The sequence below is a fragment of the Anabas testudineus genome, chromosome 1, assembly GCF_900324465.2.
Source record: "Anabas testudineus chromosome 1, fAnaTes1.2, whole genome shotgun sequence".
In the NCBI taxonomy this organism is placed as follows: Eukaryota; Metazoa; Chordata; class Actinopteri; order Anabantiformes; family Anabantidae; genus Anabas; species Anabas testudineus.
In genome coordinates this window covers 12,608,153-12,626,745 of record NC_046610.1, presented here as the reverse complement: position 1 = coordinate 12,626,745, position 18,593 = coordinate 12,608,153, and the positions used below count along the sequence as shown (strand labels likewise).

Here is an 18,593-nt window from a genome sequence, read left to right as displayed (position 1 = left end):
TGCCTCGTACAGGGTACAGAGGTCAACTATAGAGCTCAAACGTGACGGGGTGGAGGAGAAAAAAGTGGGACAGCATGGATCATTTGATCCTCATTTAGTTTGGTTATCTTGACAACATGCTTTATTTTTGGGTGTAATGAGTTATCTTGATTTCTTCATCCTGTCGCTATAGTTAGTGCAAAATCTCTTTCTGGCTGTGTTTGGATTTGTTGAGGCAGTGAACCTGAGGCAAATTAAAATGTGTAGCTACTGTGCCCCTCTTCTGAACTACATAACAAGATCCAGGTGCGCACTTACACAGTCCTGCTCATTCACACTTAGACAAAGGCACACACACACACACACACACAGTGAGAAGCTCTGACTGCATTTAGAACTGTGTGGTGTTGCGGTAATGAGATATCGTGGTGACAGAGGTGTTTAAAGTTCCTTTGGGCTGCTGCACAGGCAGCGGAGGGACCACCACCTTAGTGTTAAGCTGACGCTCCTTTCCTGATCACTCAATACATGAAGCCACCACACTGGACGTGGACTAAGTTGTTACACCACGCACACATGCGCTACCATTTTAAAGGTAATCATCTCTGTCCCCGGGGCACTTTGGGATGTATTCTGTTGGTCACGCTCCGGCCCAGAAATGCCGTTCACCAGACTGCCGTCTTTCATCACTATCTCCACAGTAAATACGCTCTCAGTCACCGTGACGATGAATTCCACCTGGGCACATGACACTTGCTGCCTCCTCCGAGCTCCACATTCAATCACATCTGCCCGTCTGCTCTACAGCCCACTATAGTTCTTTATAACTCTATTTCATATGTTCTCTAATCGGCCTCCCTGCCTCTGTACCACACTCAATCACTGACACACTCTCCATGAACCCCTTTTCTCTTGGTTCTTCTCATACCTTTCTGATGACCTGCATCACTCGATGCACTGCCTGATTAGCCTGCAGGGAGACCTGGACAAAATGAGCCGGGGGCCCCACTGGGAACCCTATTCTGCCTTTTCTCTGTGTATTAGTTTGCACAAGTGCTCATCAAGAACAGCGCACACAAAAAATTACACATGGCATCCTAATCATGTTTTCCCTAGAGCTCCAGAGACAAACCAGTACTCCTGTGGTGGATCCACAGTTTGCTGTATGGCTGTATAAATTAATTAACCAGAAATGATAAAAACTGGATTTTAACAAAACAGACAGGACCCCCTATTTAATGCAGCACCCACCTTTACTGCTTATTATTTAAGGGAATAATGTGCTTTTGTGGTGCATTATCACATACAGTTTGCAATCAGATACAAATTTTATGAAGCAAATGGACATAAAATGAGACAGGAGATTTTGGGGCTCCTGATAATTAGGCAGACAGGTCAGTCTCAATTAGATGTAAGCCTGAAAAATATATTTATACAATATTAGAACTTAGGATGGACACTAATGAAGATTGCATTATTGTGTGTATTCACATGTGATGCTGTGTTCATTCAAACATCTTCATACACACAGAACAAAATTTTCTGCAAATGCTGAAGTGCACCACTGCCATCATGTGGCTGCAATGAAGAGGAGCTGGCACTGTGCTGAAATGATTTAGTTTTAGGTGAGTAGTGGAGTGTAGAAGCGTTCTAATCTGTGTAATAGCAGGGGCAAAACATTAAAAATGCATCTTGATATAAGGTAAAGAATGATCTCATTTCTGACAGTTGCAACGCAAGCTGAGAAATTATAATCTGGTAAAAAGAGAATTCATGGTGGAGCTACTTCTATGTAAAACTTCTCTGTTCTCTGTTTTTCTTTTGTTAGTTATCACTTAGTCAGTCATTCATGTGTCTTATTATATAATGGGATTTAGACTGAAGGTTACTACAATAACAATGCAAAACCTGTAACTCATCACAGGGGAAGAGTCCTGCAAGTAGTTGACTTGTGTGCACAAAATATGATCTTTTTGAATCGACGACCAAAGGACACAAAGCTAAATATTGTGACACTTTTATGACATATTTTGCTAAAAAAAATATATATATACATTTTATACTAGTAGGAATTTGAATGCAAAACTTATCTCTGCCTGGAAAAATATTAAATAAAAATACTATATTTTGTACACAGAGATACATTTTCTGCCTGGCCTCAGCAGGGACACCTCTCCCCCCAGCGGCAGACTGCAGGCATTACAGCTGCTGCAGCGCTAAAACATCCACAGCAGCTTCCTGTCGCTCAGACAGAGGGAGAGAGAGGGGGGACGGTGCAGAATGGCGACCGTGCAGTGCTGCAAATGCACGGCAGAAAGGAAAGGGTTTCGGCGGGAACTTGATTCTTGGCGACACAAACTGATTCAATGCGTCGGTATGATCCATGTGCAGTTTCATATTTTGTCAAATATCAACGGGTTCTGACGAGATTTGGTCGGTGACAGAGGGATCGCTGCCCAGAGCTGGTAGATCGCTTGCTAATGCTAGCTAACCAATAGCTAGTAGCTTGGCACCGTAGGTGTCCAGCTTTAGCGGTTAAGTTAAGCTGACAGGCTAATATTTACCAGCTGGCTAGCTGTTTGTGCTGGCTCCTTTTCTTTGTCCCTCTTAAGTTAGCAAGCTAGCTAGCAACTCGCCGGTGCTGGCTCTCACAGATGATATGTTATCACCGGGAGGACGACGTACATGTAGCATTAGGACGTTAAAAATCAATATTTGATGCGAACCGGTAGTGTCATCGTTAGGTAGAGTTGTTTATTGACATATATGTTGGGTATGCTAATGCGATGCTAACATGCTATGCTAACGTTATGACCGCTGGTGTTGTTTAGGGAGGGGATTGTTGCTACGTTAGGGAAGCTAACTAAATGTCAGTGCAATATGAGAAAAGCCGAACTATTAACGGTCTCGGGTAACTGGGTTCATCGTCCCCTTTGCTGTTTTGGACAGTTTTATGCTGCAGAAGCCGGTAAAGTCAGGCTAGCTCGCTCGACGTTAGCAGGATGTCTTCTTCTTTATGATGTGTAATCACAATAATATCAAACACTGACTACACAAACAATTAAATATTCATGTTAGAGCTGTTCACCCATCACGTGTGTTTTATAAGGACTCAGTATTATGAGTGGCAGGTGTCTGCATGAGGTAGACACCTGGCAGTAACAGTGCACACATCTGTCGTTATTCTGTCGTTTGACTCAAATATGAAAAAAGTAAAAAATGCACTGAGATCACTTGTATGTCGTTCACAGTACTGTAATCATCAAGGGATGTTTGTGTTTGTCTTGTTTTGCAGGCTTTGAAAGCATTCTGGAGGGTATCTATGGCCAAATGCTGCTGAGAGACCTCAATTTATTTGATGGTGGGTTTTTTTTAAGTACACTTTGATGGCTTTCTGTTTCTTATCTATTATTTTTTAAATAAAAATGATTTAAAAAATAGCCATAGATGACATGACCAGAACAAAGTTAGTTTGCCTTTCACTTACATTTGATTTCTCCTTGAAGTGTTGCTTGCTTGTTTAGCTTATTAGAGTTGTGCAACTAATCAACATTTATGATCAATTACTAAAGTGTTTAACAAATCTTACATAAGGATATTTACAGCCTTTAACTGAGACACATTTGGTTTTCTTGTGAGTATTTATGGCAGCGGGGGATGTATATGGGATTGAGTCATCGTAAACACGTATTTAGTATTATGTGTCATGTTCAAATTTCCTTTGGTCAAGAATATATTACCCGTGTTATTTTCTTAGATTCTCTCAACTAGGACGTCTTCCTATATACAGCTTCTCCTTTCTATTTATTGTATGTTTAAGTAGTTACACCCTCTACCTTCCTTTTGTATACCTCACAACTGAAAGCAACTTCTGCTGATAATTTTGTATTCACAATAACCATGCACACTGTAAACACAAGGGTTGAAAAGACTCTGGTTAGTAACTAAACGGGTATTTTAGCTTTGAATTTATGTCTGCATTGCTTCAGAAGTTGCTTCCTATGAAGGTTAGACACTTTCAACGAAAGCTCTGTAAAAACAATGCCGTCAGAGTTCTGTCATCTTGAAACTTGGCCGGTTTTCGTAGACTAAAAACACGTTCGCCGACTTTTCTTGCACAGTATGTTTGTATTTTGTTTAAATTAAGTTTATTGTCAATTATGGTGCTCAGGAAAAAGCACTTGACAATTTCTACAGCCTAGATATTAAAGTGCTGACAGAACCTGGTGCATTAGGTCTAAAATTAACAAAAACAATATGTCATTCACATGTCCTTGGTTTTAGTTAAATCCAACTCGAGGTAGAATTCAGAGCACCATTTAATAAAGTCATCCACCACAGGACCATGAGAGGACTCCTTTCAAACCTGCTGTTACAGTCATTTGTGTAGATGTATGAGAGAGAACACAGCCCTGTGGTGAACCAGTTGATACTGTGGTCTGATCTGAGAAGTTTCCGTTCACTCTCACTCTATGAGTCCTGCAGGTTAAAAAGGCTAAGATCCAGTCAACAACATTTCCCTCTATACCAAACACTGAGTTTCTTCACCGTGGGGCTGGATGGTGTTAAATGCTAATGAGAAATTCACAAAATAACGTCTAGCATGAGTTCCACTCCTCTCCAGGTGTTTATAGTTGTAGTTAGGAGCATTATGGTAGCATTTTGCACTCCCCTATTGGTTCTGTAGGTGAACTGCAAGGGGTCCAAAAGGGGACCTGTGTGGCTTAATATGATCTAATTAATTTTTCAAAAGATTTCATAACCAGTGAGATTAATGCTATAATCATTCCGTGACCTGGGGGTGGGAGAACCTTGCAATAGGGACCGTGCTCAAGTCATGCACATCAAATCTGTAATAAAATTTATTGAGCTCCTGGGCCAGTTCTGGGTCAGATGAAAACCCTTCTAGAGCCATTGTTCCTATCATTGTCATTTGTTCCAACCATGGCCCTGATACTATACGAGGCAGACTGCAAGCTATTTGTGCTGAGTTTATTTTCTACCTTGTGTTTGTATTGCAGTTTGGCCTTGTGGATTTCACATTTGATTTGATCTGTTCATCTCCTTTGATCATCCAAGGAGTTCATCCCACAAAGTGCTGTCCAGGCAGCCTTTAAGTTTTTGCAGAGCTTCCTCTGGCCAGATTTGTACTTTTCTAGTGGTCCCCTAGCCCCCTCTAGACGTGTGGTAGGCAGGGATGAGGTGCATGCAGATGTGCCCCATGGTGCTCATAACGGCGCTCATAACGGCGCTCCTAGTGATGTCGCCTTCATCCTATCCTTGTGAACTGGTATGCAAGGAATGCGTTGAGGGAATTTGTTCTAATTTGCCATAACTTTCTACTTGGACTCTGTGATGAATTATTTAGATTTTAAGGGGTCAAAGATCAAGTTCATACTTGCATCATGTTCATCTAATTCGTCGTCAATGCCGTATCTCAGAAATGCCTGGAAGGAGTTAAATCTGGCACAATGCTCGGACTCATGCTTAAACTTGAGGATTTGAGTCTGTACCCATGTAAAATGTAAACTATAATTTCACTGGTTAGTGGAGGCATACAACCACAATGCAGTAATTCAAGGTTTGCCCCTAATATAGCCATCCAAAGTTTGCCTAGTGTGGTAGTAATTAAATTAGTAGTAGTAGTAAGTTTTGTTGAAAACCGCCAACGGTAAACGTTTCTATGCACTTGATTGATTGATGTAATGATGCTGTTCGGAAACCACTACTACTTCATATCAAATTATTTATTGTGACCACAGAAGGTGGCTTCATCCTTTGTGTAGCCCAAGTTATTTATGGCCAGGTCATGTTATTGTTTCTTTCAGACTGTGAACCCCTAGAGGTAGATGACTGGTCTCCTGAAGCAAGTTGCTCTCAGTGTTCATTCTGCAGCCTTCCCCTGGACAAACTTGGTGTAAGAATTGCCATGATAATCCCAAAATGAAAGTTCTCGATATTCATGAAAATGATACTGTTTCTTATAAAATATTTCTAGGATGGTCTACTGTATATTCATAATGGTGAAACCAGTCACTAAAGTAATTTTTCCTCTTTTCCTTTTAGGACCAAGTACCTGCAGCCACATCGCCTCTCTCCTCCCCCTCGGATTACTCTCCCTGTCTTATCTCTGAGAGCAGCCAATCAGCTCACAGGTTCCTCCAAGCTGTATTTCATAAAAAAGGTGAGTCAGGTGTCTTTCTACTTTGTGGAGAACAAACACAAGCATGTCAGTGTATGACGCACTAGAGCTCCTGGGGCGGGTGGATCTCAATCTCCTAGTTATAGCACAGTTGGCAGTCACGTGTGTGTGATTGGGATAAGAATATTTTTAATCAGTGTGACTAAAAAACAAAAATGAATAATTTGCTTCCTAGAGTCCAGGTTTCACATTTCAGGACCTTTTTGGAGGCAGAATGTGTTGCCTGAGAAGAGCCAAAATACTTCTAAAATTTTCTTTTTATTTAATCCTAAAGCAGAAATGTTTGCACATATTTTAACTTCTGTCTCTCTGCTCTTGTGTCTTCTTCATTAGATGTGTCCCTGGGTTGTGATTCCAACATCCCTATGGTTGCCCAGGAGCTGATGAAGAAGATGATACATCAGTTTGCCATGGAGTATGCGTCCAAGTGCCTACTCCACACCAGCATAAATGGTGTTACAACAAGGACCTCATCACCTTTATCAGAAACATCAGATGCCCCTCTGGACCTCACAGTGAGCCGAACCCAAGAGGAGAAAGAGAGTCTACCTGAACCAGGTAGGAAAGGCATTAAGCACATCGCAAAGCCACTAAATGTTTTTGCCTTGAAAGTTATAAAACAATAACACATTGAGGTTATTAAAGCAATATGAATAAACCCCTAATCTGTTAAAATATTTTTATTCCTGTTACAGATGGAGTGCTCGACTTGTCTAACAGGAACTCTGTAGTATCAGTAACCTCATCATCTAATCACAAGCTCGCAGGGTAAGAATTTTTTTATTGTGGATTGCTTTGGTCTGTAAACTTCAGTAGTATTTGGAAGCAGAATGCATGAGAATATGCCCTGAGTATGTAATATGGCTAAAGTTTGATGGTTGTCGTCCAGAAAGTGTTGTTACTGTGATTTTTAACAGTGCTGCTTGATTTGTGTTGACTAATGAACAACACTCCAGCCTGAATTATCTCCACAGTTCTTTGCTTGGCAGTGCTTTGATACAGTTCATTTGTAGTCATTACCGAAAGCTAGATTGTGTTTGGGGTTTTGGCTCTATGGGGTTGACTCTTTTATCTCTTGAGCGGTAACGTCACAGCAATGGCACCGTAATATAATATTTGCCAACAGCTTAGGATTGTACAATTGCAGTACTTCACACGATTTTACCTCCTTTTTACTCCATTTATGATGGGTTTGATTATTCAACCTTCAAGCATGTAGGACTGTCACAGAAGGATATCACAAAACTACAGGAGTTGTATGTGAGCACCAAAGTAACCCCAGCCATTCACAGACTGTCCCACCTGGACGTGAAGAGGCTTTGCCGCACACACACGTGTGTGCATGAGACACACAGCAGCGTGTGTGAGGGCCCAGAAACAGACAGACATGAAACTTAACAGTCACAGTGATGTTACCAACACAAGGCATAAAGGAGTGGACCCCTCGTTCTGCACCCCCCTGTCCCCTATGCCAAATCCCTCCATCACCTCCATCCTGACCCTGCTGTTTGGTCCTCCTATCCCTAGGAGGCAGCACAGGCAGAAGGAGTACACTGAGAGGAGCTGGGAGCTGTCTGAGGGTTTGCTGTCCAAGGCCTTGAAGGACATACGTTCAGGAAGACTGCAGGAGCAGCGGGCTGCATTGCTTTATGGAATACCCCTCCACACCCTGAGGCAAGGCCTGGATGGTTGGACGGATGGAAGGCTTGGGATCCTGCGTCATACAGGAGGCAGAGGTTTCACAGAGGAAGTGACATCATACAATGTGATGTCATCAATGCTGGGAGGCGAAGCCCGTCTTGTTCTGCAGAAAGTGGCAGCATGGGCAGAGAGGGCAGAGATTGGAGGAGCTGCAGAGGAGAATGGAGACATTACCATCCCATCATCCACTCTTACTTTTTATCAGCCGAGTGTTCTACAGAAAACCCTCTCACACTCATTACCCCAGCTCAGGGATGCTCTTCAGCCCCCACTAAGTCCTACTCCCAGTCTGGAGCCACCTACACCCTTGCGTATTCCTCAGGTCCGTTCCATTTCTGACAGGTCAATCCCAGGTGAGAATTCCAGTGTAGCTGAAAAACTACATCAACGTACCTCATCAACAGAGGGTACTGCCAGTTCGACAGCTGCTGCAAAACCTATGCCTCTTTTCAAACTCAGACCTCCACTTTTGGGTCACAGCTGTGTGGGCAGCGCCAACCAGTCACCTCATCGCCTGGGACAACGTGGGTCCTCATTGGATGATTCAGAAGAGGGAGCCAGTTGCCGGGATAAAGACAAGCAGCCAAGAAAGAAACGTGGGAGATACCGCCAGTATGACCACGAACTGATGGAGGAGGCCATTACTATGGTGATGGCAGGTCGAATGAGTGTGTCCAAGGCCCAGGGGGTTTATGGGGTGCCTCACAGCACACTGGAGTACAAAGTCAAGGAGCGCACTGGAACGCTGAAGAACCCGCCCAAGAAAAAAACTGCCAGCTCCTGTTCATCCATTTCCAATTCATCTGGTTCTGGTTCCATGACTGGTTCCATTAACTCAGGGACTCTTGCCTCAGCTGCTGACGCCAAGAGGTTCTAGACCACAAAATGCCTCCAGAGCGCTACACTTCTCTTACAAGATACATGTTTTCTGGAGGCACTTGTTAAAACACAACTCATGCCTTTACAAAAAGTATGGATAATAATATTCAGGTCTTTAACTATGTGTTTGTAATGTGATAGTCATATTTTTTAGCTGTAGTTCTCTCTTATTCCTGGGCTTTACCTAAAACGGCCACAAGGTACAAGATCTTTCAAGAGGTAGTGGTGCTCATTGCAGCTTTTGTTCACAGGAGCTGCTAAACTCAAACTCCTCGTACCTTCACTTTTTATCACTTAAGATTTAGATCTTAGAGGATATGGCTTGTATTATATTATCAGTTTACTGTCATCAGCAAATCCTAAAATAAGACCAAGACTAAAAGTCCTACTAGCATGTAGTCTTGTTGTGGCCAAAGCCTGGTATATATGTTTATCTTAAATCTCATGGAGCATGATTGAAGCTTTGCTGCTTAACTAGGTTTAGTGAGCACAGAGGTATAAGCCACTCCAGGTTTGGCTAGAAATAGACTATAATTAGCATAAATCTGGTGTTGGTTTTGGTCTTGTCAGGAGATTTGTTGGTAATAATAGGATAAAATAATGCCAGCATATTCCTTAAAGACCTCCAGGAAGTTCGTAATATTTTCATGTTTATGTGATTTTAGTTTTTATTCAAGACATAAAGTGACTTTGATTGTTGTCCACCAGATTGCCCAGGATCAAGAATGAGAAACTCAGTTGTGGACCTCCTTAGAGCTAAGAATTAAAGTGTGACTCTCATGTTTACTAGTTGTTAGGTTAGTAGGTTATTCAGGTTTCATTAAAATCTTGAAGCTCCTTGTAAGTGAGCACTGATGATTGTCATTTGCAGCTTTCTATCTCTCTCTGGGTATCTTACCTGGGCTACTGAAGTGACTTAGAGCCATTAGAACAGATTAAAAACTAAGTAGTACTATTCTTTGACACCTCTACAAACAGGGAGATTGTACAGTATAAACTGCTGTCGTTGCTACATTTTTATTCTAAGTTTTTATTGAAGAGATTAGCTTAAAAAAGCCATTTTTGTGTCTACATAGTTTTCTCTCTATTTGTGAAAGCTAGTCTGAGCATTGTATTGAGTGTAGTTGGAATGCAATGTGCAGCATGTTTTAAAATGTGCACTGATAGGCTTGGGAAATGTATGTTATTGTGTATGTGTACTGTTTGTGAAAAATGTTCTTTTTATTATCAGATATTTACTAATTCTGCTATTGTAGCTGTATTACTGTTAACCTCATCCATACTGCTGCTTGAAACTTTACTTTACGGGACCTTTTGCCCTGGCACAAACAAGTGTAGCTACAACAAAGAAGCTTATTTCAACTAATGAGATTTCAAGGTGTCGCGCATTACAATGTGTGAAGCCTAAATGTATCTTTCATGTATAGATTAATTGTGACTAGGTTACACGTGGATGCAGATGTTTTTACAGAACAATTTTGGTTTAAAAAAAAAAAAAGATGGCTATGTGACAATGACTTGATTCATTGCATGGCTTGCAGGTTTCATTGTCTGTGTCTGAGGGAAATTATAAATGTTGCGTCTACATTCATGTCTGCCTCTGAGATGGGCCTGTTTCCATTCAACAGTGCTACTACCAAAGCAGCAGTTCAGGGTTGCCCATAAAAAGCTGCTTCACTTTGTTTTGCTGTGATGTCAGCTTGTCTCTCTCTTTCTCTAACCTCGTTGCCACATATACCTCTGAACTTTATCTGCCTATAACCCAATGTCAGGTTTCACACCAAGGCCTCTGTTAACAGTGTTTTATGAATATGCTGGGGTATAAGCTCTTATTAGCTTAGGGACACTTGTGACTTATGACTCTTTGATTCTCAAGGAACAACAGTGTAAATTTATTGTCACCAACAACACTTAAACTTCAAGTAAATTATTACACAGTGAGTCAGCCATTTGGTGGAGTGTGAAGGAATTTTTAAAAATAGTTCAACTTGAGGCATCTACAGGAGACCTGCCATGTTCTTAGCCATGTATTTGTCCTTGTTGGTGTTATTCGTAACTGTAAGGCTAATTGTAAGCTTATTGGACAGATTGTGTGGCACTTTATAACTTTGGCATCTATATAAAAACAGATTCCTCCGCTCCTGAATGTCTCTGATCATACCAGTACATAATGCCTATGTCTGTCCCTGGGAATTTCTTTTTCTCTCTTTTTTTTTTTTTTTTTGTCAAAAGACCAGTTTGTAATCAAGACTAATTGCCTCTTGAGAAATAGAATAATATAACATGATAATTATTTCATTGATTTTAATTTTGAATTGCAGTCTATCCTAAAACACTTTTTTTCTTCCCTTTAAATTCAGCTTAAGGCTTTTTGATTATTGGACTGAACTGCTGGTAAATCATTTAAGTAACTTAATGTGAATCTACTATTTATGCATAAATCAGCTATTGCACTATGACAATAAGCATTTTTATTGTAGAAACCTGTTTTGTGTTGTTGCTGCATACTTACTTATTTATTGATTGTGCTTCAGAACTGTGATTTTTACTAGTTTTATTGTTGTAGTTCTTGATTTTTAATGGGACACTTTGATGCAATGTGAAACGTGTATTGCTACAACTGCATGAAAGCTTTTAAATGTTAGCTTATATATTTTATTTCATACTAAATTTAAACCCCTGTCTGTTGTGGCTGTGATTATGTTTATAATTATTTAAGTGAGTAATTTATAAAATTATTTGATTATTAACAAACTGAACATTAACACTACAGAATGTAATATTCTTCTACTGCACCTGACCTAGTTGAACCATGTCAAGGTTTGGAGTCATACAGTGCTTAAACTGCTGGGAATACAATACTGTTTAATATGAAATGCTTAGGAAAAATTAATGATTTGCTTTTGTGGTGAAATATCTCACTCATGGGACCTGATTTCACTGTTAATTTGATCGTCAGAGTTTTTTTTTTGTGACTTTTAGTTTGTTGTTTGAAATGCTGTTGAAAAGACCATTTTGCTTTGAGCGTTTCTACAATCGTTCTTCTGCTTTTAGCAGAATGTTATTATTTGCCTTCAGCAACTCATGAATAAAACGGTTCAATTATCAGCTGTTTCTGATTTCTAGATTTTTACTAAAGCATTGGCTTGTTTCAGAGTCTTGCAGATTAATCAGTAGAGGATATCCTTCAATCTGAACTACTGTGGTTAATCTTTAGCTAGAATATTACAATAGTGTTGTTCAAATGAAGGAATGATTCTAGTAAGGACAGACAATCTCAGTTGGGTCATGGCTGCAGGCTACAAACAGCTTTTATAATACAATCATCAAAAAATTAGGCAGTTTTGTTATGTTTGCTTTATTAAACAGGCCCCAGGAATACAGAATATTTACACATGGATCAAATGGAAGTTAAATGCCAGACTATTGTTTAAAGGCATTAGCTGTAAAGTTTATTGTAGTGTTGTTGAAAATGTGATCTGACTTGGTTGTTACTTCATGTGAGTCTTTTCTAGTTGTTTCTCTCTTGACATTGGGTTCAGCAATAAGTAAAATCTCCAATCTTTGCATTTTTTCCTCCAGCTCCTTCCTGCCAACAGAAGAACTGGGAGCTCTGGGACAGCGAGGGGGTAAATGTCATCAGCGTTCTGCGTTGGATGCTGTTCTCAGCTCACTCTGCCCAGCACATTGTTCTTTACTATACCAGATCCTGAAGCTCGCCCACCAGGAAAAATTGCTATATTTCTGCAGATCTGTAGGTCAAACTGAATCTTTCTGCTGTCACTGTGGTGCAAACCCACAGGACAATGTTAACCCTCTTGCAGCCCAATTAAGTGAATGTAAAGCCCACAACAACAAACCGTACTACCTTTTAAGTGATTGTGATCATCAAGGTCATGGCAGCACAGTTTACCATCCAGGAGAGTCAAAGTCCAATTGCAGCGTCCATCATTACTCTTTACAAGACTGTAAAAGTACAGCTTCTCTGGGCTCAAGCTACTGTTGTGTCCAGAGGTGCAGGATGGAAACCTACACTGTTCTGTGCCCCAAGAGGCTGCACTGCATTTCCTGCCAAAGCCTGGCTGTAGGTCATATCAACAACCTAGTGTGTTCATTTACATCCTCTCCTTCATTATCTAACTCCTCCTCTCTGTGCACTTCCTCCTCTAGTTTATGCCCTTCTTCATCAGTCTGCTGTAAGCAACACAACCCCCACTCTTGTCCCTGTTGCTCAAACCATGCTTGTCTGATGCAGGTTAGTAACACAGTAGAAAGAGGGGCTGGAGATGAGGATCGCCCTTGCCCTGTTCTGAAGATGGAACAAAGCCCCTCTCCCCCTCCTCTTTCTCCTGTTTCCTCAGACGTCAGTAAGAAAACTGATGAAAAGCCACCCTCCCTCCTTCACCATGGACAAGAAGAAGAAGCAGGAATAATAGTTAAAAATGGTTTTGACAATTCATGCCAACATGAAGGTGATGTGGATACAGCTGCAGAAGTGGAGCTACAGTGTAGGAGAGTTAGTCAGGCTGAGCAGAACCAAGGTAGGACTTTACTGCAAGACGTTATGAATCGCTTCAGTAAAAAGCTGGACACAATAAGGCCTCTAGAGAAAGACCCACCCCTGGTATCTCCGCCTGTTGATGTTTCTGAAAAAGAGCAGCTACAGTCTCCCTCAACCAGTCAGAACCTGCCAGGTCATGCTGATGCCCATCTGACTGAAATCATCACCAAAGTGCTTCACAAAGGCAGTGCTAGTGACTACAATCTCAGTGAGCTTTTTAATCGCCATGATAGCACAGAGCCCAAGTCACCTAATACCCGTTCGCGCCGTCGCCAGGAAGTTCACGCTGCTATAGCAACGCCTATTGATGATGCTTCAACTAGAAGGAAATCCTTAACAATTAAACGGGAGCTTGCCTCGCTTGACCACTACAGAAGGAGGAGGGTGCCACCAGCAAAGAGGGCAGATCAGAAAGATGGAAATGTTATTGTAACTACATCACACACTTCATCAGACTCAAACCTTGTTAAAAAGGAGTCCAAAACACAAATGGAGGAAGGTGTAGAGCCTCTAAATGTGCTCTCTACAAAAAGTGACAGAGATGAAGGACATACAGAGGCAGTTAAACAGACAGAGAAGGATCAGATTCTTAAGACTGAAGAAAAAGAGAGAGAAATATCCAGAGAAGACAAAGATCTCATCTCCACAGGCACCCAAATCCCCACCCATGAAATCCAGAGCAAATATAGTGAAAAAGGCTTAAAGGGCGACAGTGTGCAAACACAGCTGATGACAGTGAGTGCATCCTTGGGAAAATGGTGTATGTTGCCATGTGAAGAAGGTGGTCAAGCCAGTGATGATGGAAGTGACAGGAACCCTGAAGCAGCCCCACCAGGTTTAAACTCTGACAATGAAAGGAAAGGTAAAGATAGTAATAGGTCTGTTAGAGAGAGTCAGGAATATCAATCAAACCACTCCATGGATGAGAGGAGATCCAAGAGAAATATAGTACCTCCACAGCGATTCTCCTCCTATGTCACAGAGCCCAGGAAGATGTTTTTTGTTGCATGTTTCGATGATGGCATCTTCAATAAGAGAACACGAAAAGGCGACATTTTGACATCTAGCACATTGGATGCCTTATCCAAAGATGCAAAAGCTACAGATACTCAGCCTGAATCAAGAAATGAAGCTTCTTTGTCCTCCCCTGAACACACAGTGAACCATGACTTTGAATCAACACATAGAGAACAAACTGTGACCACCAAAGAGGAGAGTCCTGCAGACAGTAGGGCAGATTGTAGCAACGGTGCTGCCAAGCCTTTTGGAAGTCTAAGATCATCTTCAAAAAGACTGAAAGTCACAAAGAGAACTTCAAGAACGCTCCAAAACGCATCAGATATAGATGTCTCCAATACATCTGCTACCTGTGCTGAGAGCCCTGCCAACTCCACAGTTCAGTACACTAGTCCAATTAAGCTCATGTTTGTATCACCAGTAAAGAATAAGGAAGGAGTAAGATATAGTCTCAAATCAGCAGGCTCAGGTTCTAGTGCACAAGCAGAGGAACACTTTGACCCTTGTGAAGTGTCTTCATGGTCAGGGATGCCTGAGAAACACAAAAAACTGAGCACAGAATCTGCCACATCACGAGTAAAATCAGTTTCTTCCCCACTTAAGTCCACTACCTCACCCACAAGATCGGCTTATTCACCAACCAAGGCATCTTCTTCACCCAGCAAGTCTGTGTCTTCTCCAGCCAAGTCGGCGGCTTCAACACCCAAGTCAGCATCTTCACCAACTAAGGCATCTTCACCCAGCAAGTCTGTGTCTTCTCCAGCCAAGTCGGCGGCTTCAACACCCAAGTCAGGATCTTCACCAACTAAGGCATCTTCACCCAGCAAGTCTGTGTCTTCTCCAGCCAAGTCGGCGGCCTCAACACCCAAGGCATCTTCACCCAGCAAGTCGGCCACCTCAACGCCCAAGTCAGCATCTTCGCCAAGAAAGTCTGCGTCTTTATCACCTAAAGCTAAATCTCCTAAGTCACCCAAGTCATCACCTAAAATAGCTTCCAGAAAAGCAGGAGAAGTTACTCCAACTAAGCGTGTAGCTGGCACTGAGTGCCAGAAGCCATGTGACTCTTCAGCCTTTCATGAAACCACTCCTCCAAAAAGGCGTCCAGGCCGTCCAAAGAAGCTAGGACCACAGCTTGAGCAAAAGGCGAAGAGGCCAATTGGTCGGCCACGCAAGCAGAAGGCTGCAGATTTAGTAACTGGGGCAAAAACTGTAAATCCAGAATCTGTCGTGGCATCTGATACTGAAGAAAATGTGAACAAGAATCTCAAAGTCACAGTTGTGTATGGTCGTTCAAGGAGAAACAAACGAATGGTGCTGGAGTGCTTTGACCAACTACAGACGGAGTTCCATGATGCGTGGCAAGCAGTGGGGCTTAAAAGTGATTTGGGAATTTTGGTGCCCAGCTCTAAAAACAACTCTGGAGTTACTGAAACAACTTCAGCAGAATTACCAGAGCAGTTAAATTTTGTCAGCCCCAAGAAGGAGTCTGCCCTTCAGTCTAGTAGTAACATCAAATGTCACAAACAGGTTAATTCTATACCCTCGAGAAAACCAGGGAGACCTGCAAAAGTTAAAATCTCTGGAATCTCAGTCACAGTAACCACAGTTTCGCCTCGACAACGTAAGATTCAGATAATCAGGGATGCCCTGCAGTCTCCTGAAACACTAATTCACAAGAAAGTACTGCTGCCGGAATTCAAATCTGCCAAAGAGCCTGGGACAATCAGTCATCACTCATCAAGTAGAAACAGTAAAGCAGAGAAAGGAGAAGAGACAAAGGATGAGGATAATGATCAACTGCCAAATCAACCTCTAACAGTACGTCACTCAATGAGAGTAAGAAAACCATCAATCCACTTTCTGCATGCTCTTGCTACTTCCACCTCTAGATCCTATAGCCACAGCAATGCGCTGCTGCGACGCTCCAAGAAGCTTCTGTTAAACAAGGCCAGCAATGAAAGAAAAAAGGAGGAGCAACCGAGTAGTGTAGAAACTTCAGGGGGGAAAAAGCCGCTCTGTGGACAGAAGAACATCTCTCGAGACCTGAGCAGAGTGGCGGGGCTTTCTGTTGACTCGATCTTTACTCCAAAAGAGACACTGAGGTGGTGGGCACCGTCAGCGGAGGAAAAGATAATGAACCAGGAGCTTGCCAGGCGAATACGGCTTATCTCTGATACCTGGGTCTCGAACACTGTGGAGGACCAAGAAAAAGAGAGAGCTTTTAATTCTAAATTAGGCACTAAAAGCAACAATTCATCTACCAAGAAGTCGAAAAATTCCTCTGCGGTTCGATCACTGTTCGACTGTTCACCTAACAAACCAAGGTCCTGTAGCATGCAGCAGCTCTGCTCGTGGTTTATGCAGACTACGGAAACACAATCTCTGGCTATTGTCAAGAAGGCAAGCTCCCGTAATCCTTATGAACTTATGCACTTCCCTCGTTCTGTCAATAAAAAAAGTATTTGCCACAGTCCTCAGGCTGAGCGACTACGCAAACACATCAAGAAGTTCGCCAAAACCGTGCCAATAAGTCCACTGCAACATCAGCAGGCTCAAAGAAGGTTAAAGAGGAAGAACAAGACAACACCTGCAACGCATAGGCGAAAACTTTTCACTCGCACGTTTGCAGCAGACGGCCACAATGACGGAGATCAGTGGCGGGACAGAGGGGCATTTAGCAAATATCAGGCTATTCTATTCAGAGCCAGGACAAGGTTCCTAAACCAGAAAGAAAGGGAGAGGTGGCAAAAGAAGCAGAGAAACAAGAACAACCAAACAGCAGCAAGTTCAAGTTGTTCAAATGGACATGTAGTAACTAGACTACAATCAAAACCTAAAGCATTACGCAGATCGGTTAAACATAAGTTATCTGACTGTTTGGAGAACAGTTCTGCCGCCAGTTCTGTTGACCAAACTCAGGAGCCTGTGGATGTACCCAAAGAGCAGAACATCTACTCTAAAGCCTGGAGTCCTGAAACACTGAAGGAATGCAGAGTGTTTCTGAGGAAAATCAACTCTCCAGACAACGAGTCAACTGAGGAAGAGTGGAACTCCTGTACTGTGACGCTGGATGATGGGTCGCCCTCTGCGTACCTGTTTCCAGGAAGGGATAGAGAACTGGTGAGAGTTGTTCAAGCTGTGAAAACTGAAAGGAAAAGGAGTGTGAATAGGAGGACTGCCTCAAGAGAGCTGGTGGGTTCAGTACAGAAATCGGTCCAGGAGCAGGATGATGTGCCAGTGGGAAGGCAGAAAGGCAAATATAAAAGTCCTGGGTTAGGGACTACTGAAGCACCACCAGCGAAAATGTTGAGACAATCGCGGATGAGAGGCCTAACGGGGCCGAGATGGTGCGACTTTGTGTTTGGTAAATATCCAGCTTCTTTTACTGAATAACAGAAAAGACATCTGCATTGATGAAGCCTCTGTTTCATATCACAAATTCAACTTCTGCTCTTTCTTGTCTGACAGAAAACTAAATGAAGCATGAAGCCTCCTCCATCCCAGGAAAGGGACTGTGGTTTAACATGGTGCCTTTGGACATTGAGCTGACCACATGGACTGACCATCCCACTATGGTTCAGTCTTACACTCAGCAATTATGTAGCAGTCTAACTTAACAAAAGCTTGATGTTGCACTATTTTTATCCATTGAGATATATATATATATATGTACAGAATGTTCTTTTTTTCTTTCTTTTTTTTTTTTACTGTCAACTTGCCCCGTCTTTTTAAACGTGTTTAGTAGATCAAATCAATACGTCAGAGAGTTTTATTGGGTAAGTTCTTAGACAGCCTGTCAGGGTTGCTGTATTGGAAGGAAAAACAGAAGCTCGACTGCATAAAGACGGTGCCACTTCCCCTGAAACGAATCTTAAGGCCACCACCTCCAGACCGTGTCGTAGCATAAATCTTAATCTGAAACCATGTAAGAGTTTTAACAATCATGGTCTCCACTTTGAAACTGTACAGCCCTAAAATCTTTCCAAAATTAACATTTTATTTAATCATTTAATCATTCATTACTTGGCACTGTTTTAAATTCATGGTTGCTAATTTAATCATTTCAAAGTTATATTCAAATTAAACATTGTCTCAATCCGAGCCTTGTTTGCAGCATTTGTCTTTGACGCTGCAGTCGTTGTTGTTTATATTACAAGCCGGTAGCCAAAAATGTGCTTTCAATGAAGGAATCTCTGGGATTTGGGATTAACTAAACCCCATCCATATCTTCATCACCAACTGGGCCCCAAATAT

The 18,593-nt window shown here is 42.0% G+C and overlaps 1 protein-coding gene across 2 annotated transcripts; it reads left to right on the top strand.

Annotated features, from left to right (window-relative positions):
• Positions 1-2,238: 2,238 nt before the first annotated feature.
• On the top strand, positions 2,239-18,162 carry lcorl (ligand dependent nuclear receptor corepressor-like). Of its 2 annotated transcripts, XM_026359194.1 has the most exons (8): positions 2,239-2,353; positions 3,275-3,340; positions 5,808-5,896; positions 6,046-6,163; positions 6,515-6,739; positions 6,877-6,949; positions 12,344-17,703; positions 17,808-18,162. In XM_026359194.1, the coding sequence occupies exons 1-8, from the start codon at positions 2,260-2,262 to the stop codon at positions 17,813-17,815; spliced, it is 6,033 nt and encodes a 2,010-aa protein (XP_026214979.1). In that variant the 5' UTR covers positions 2,239-2,259; the 3' UTR covers positions 17,816-18,162. The 2 variants fall into 2 exon arrangements, with proteins under 2 accessions (XP_026214979.1, XP_026214980.1); XM_026359195.1 differs by lacking the exons at positions 12,344-17,703; positions 17,808-18,162 and adding an exon at positions 7,709-12,336.
• Positions 18,163-18,593: the final 431 nt, after the last annotated feature.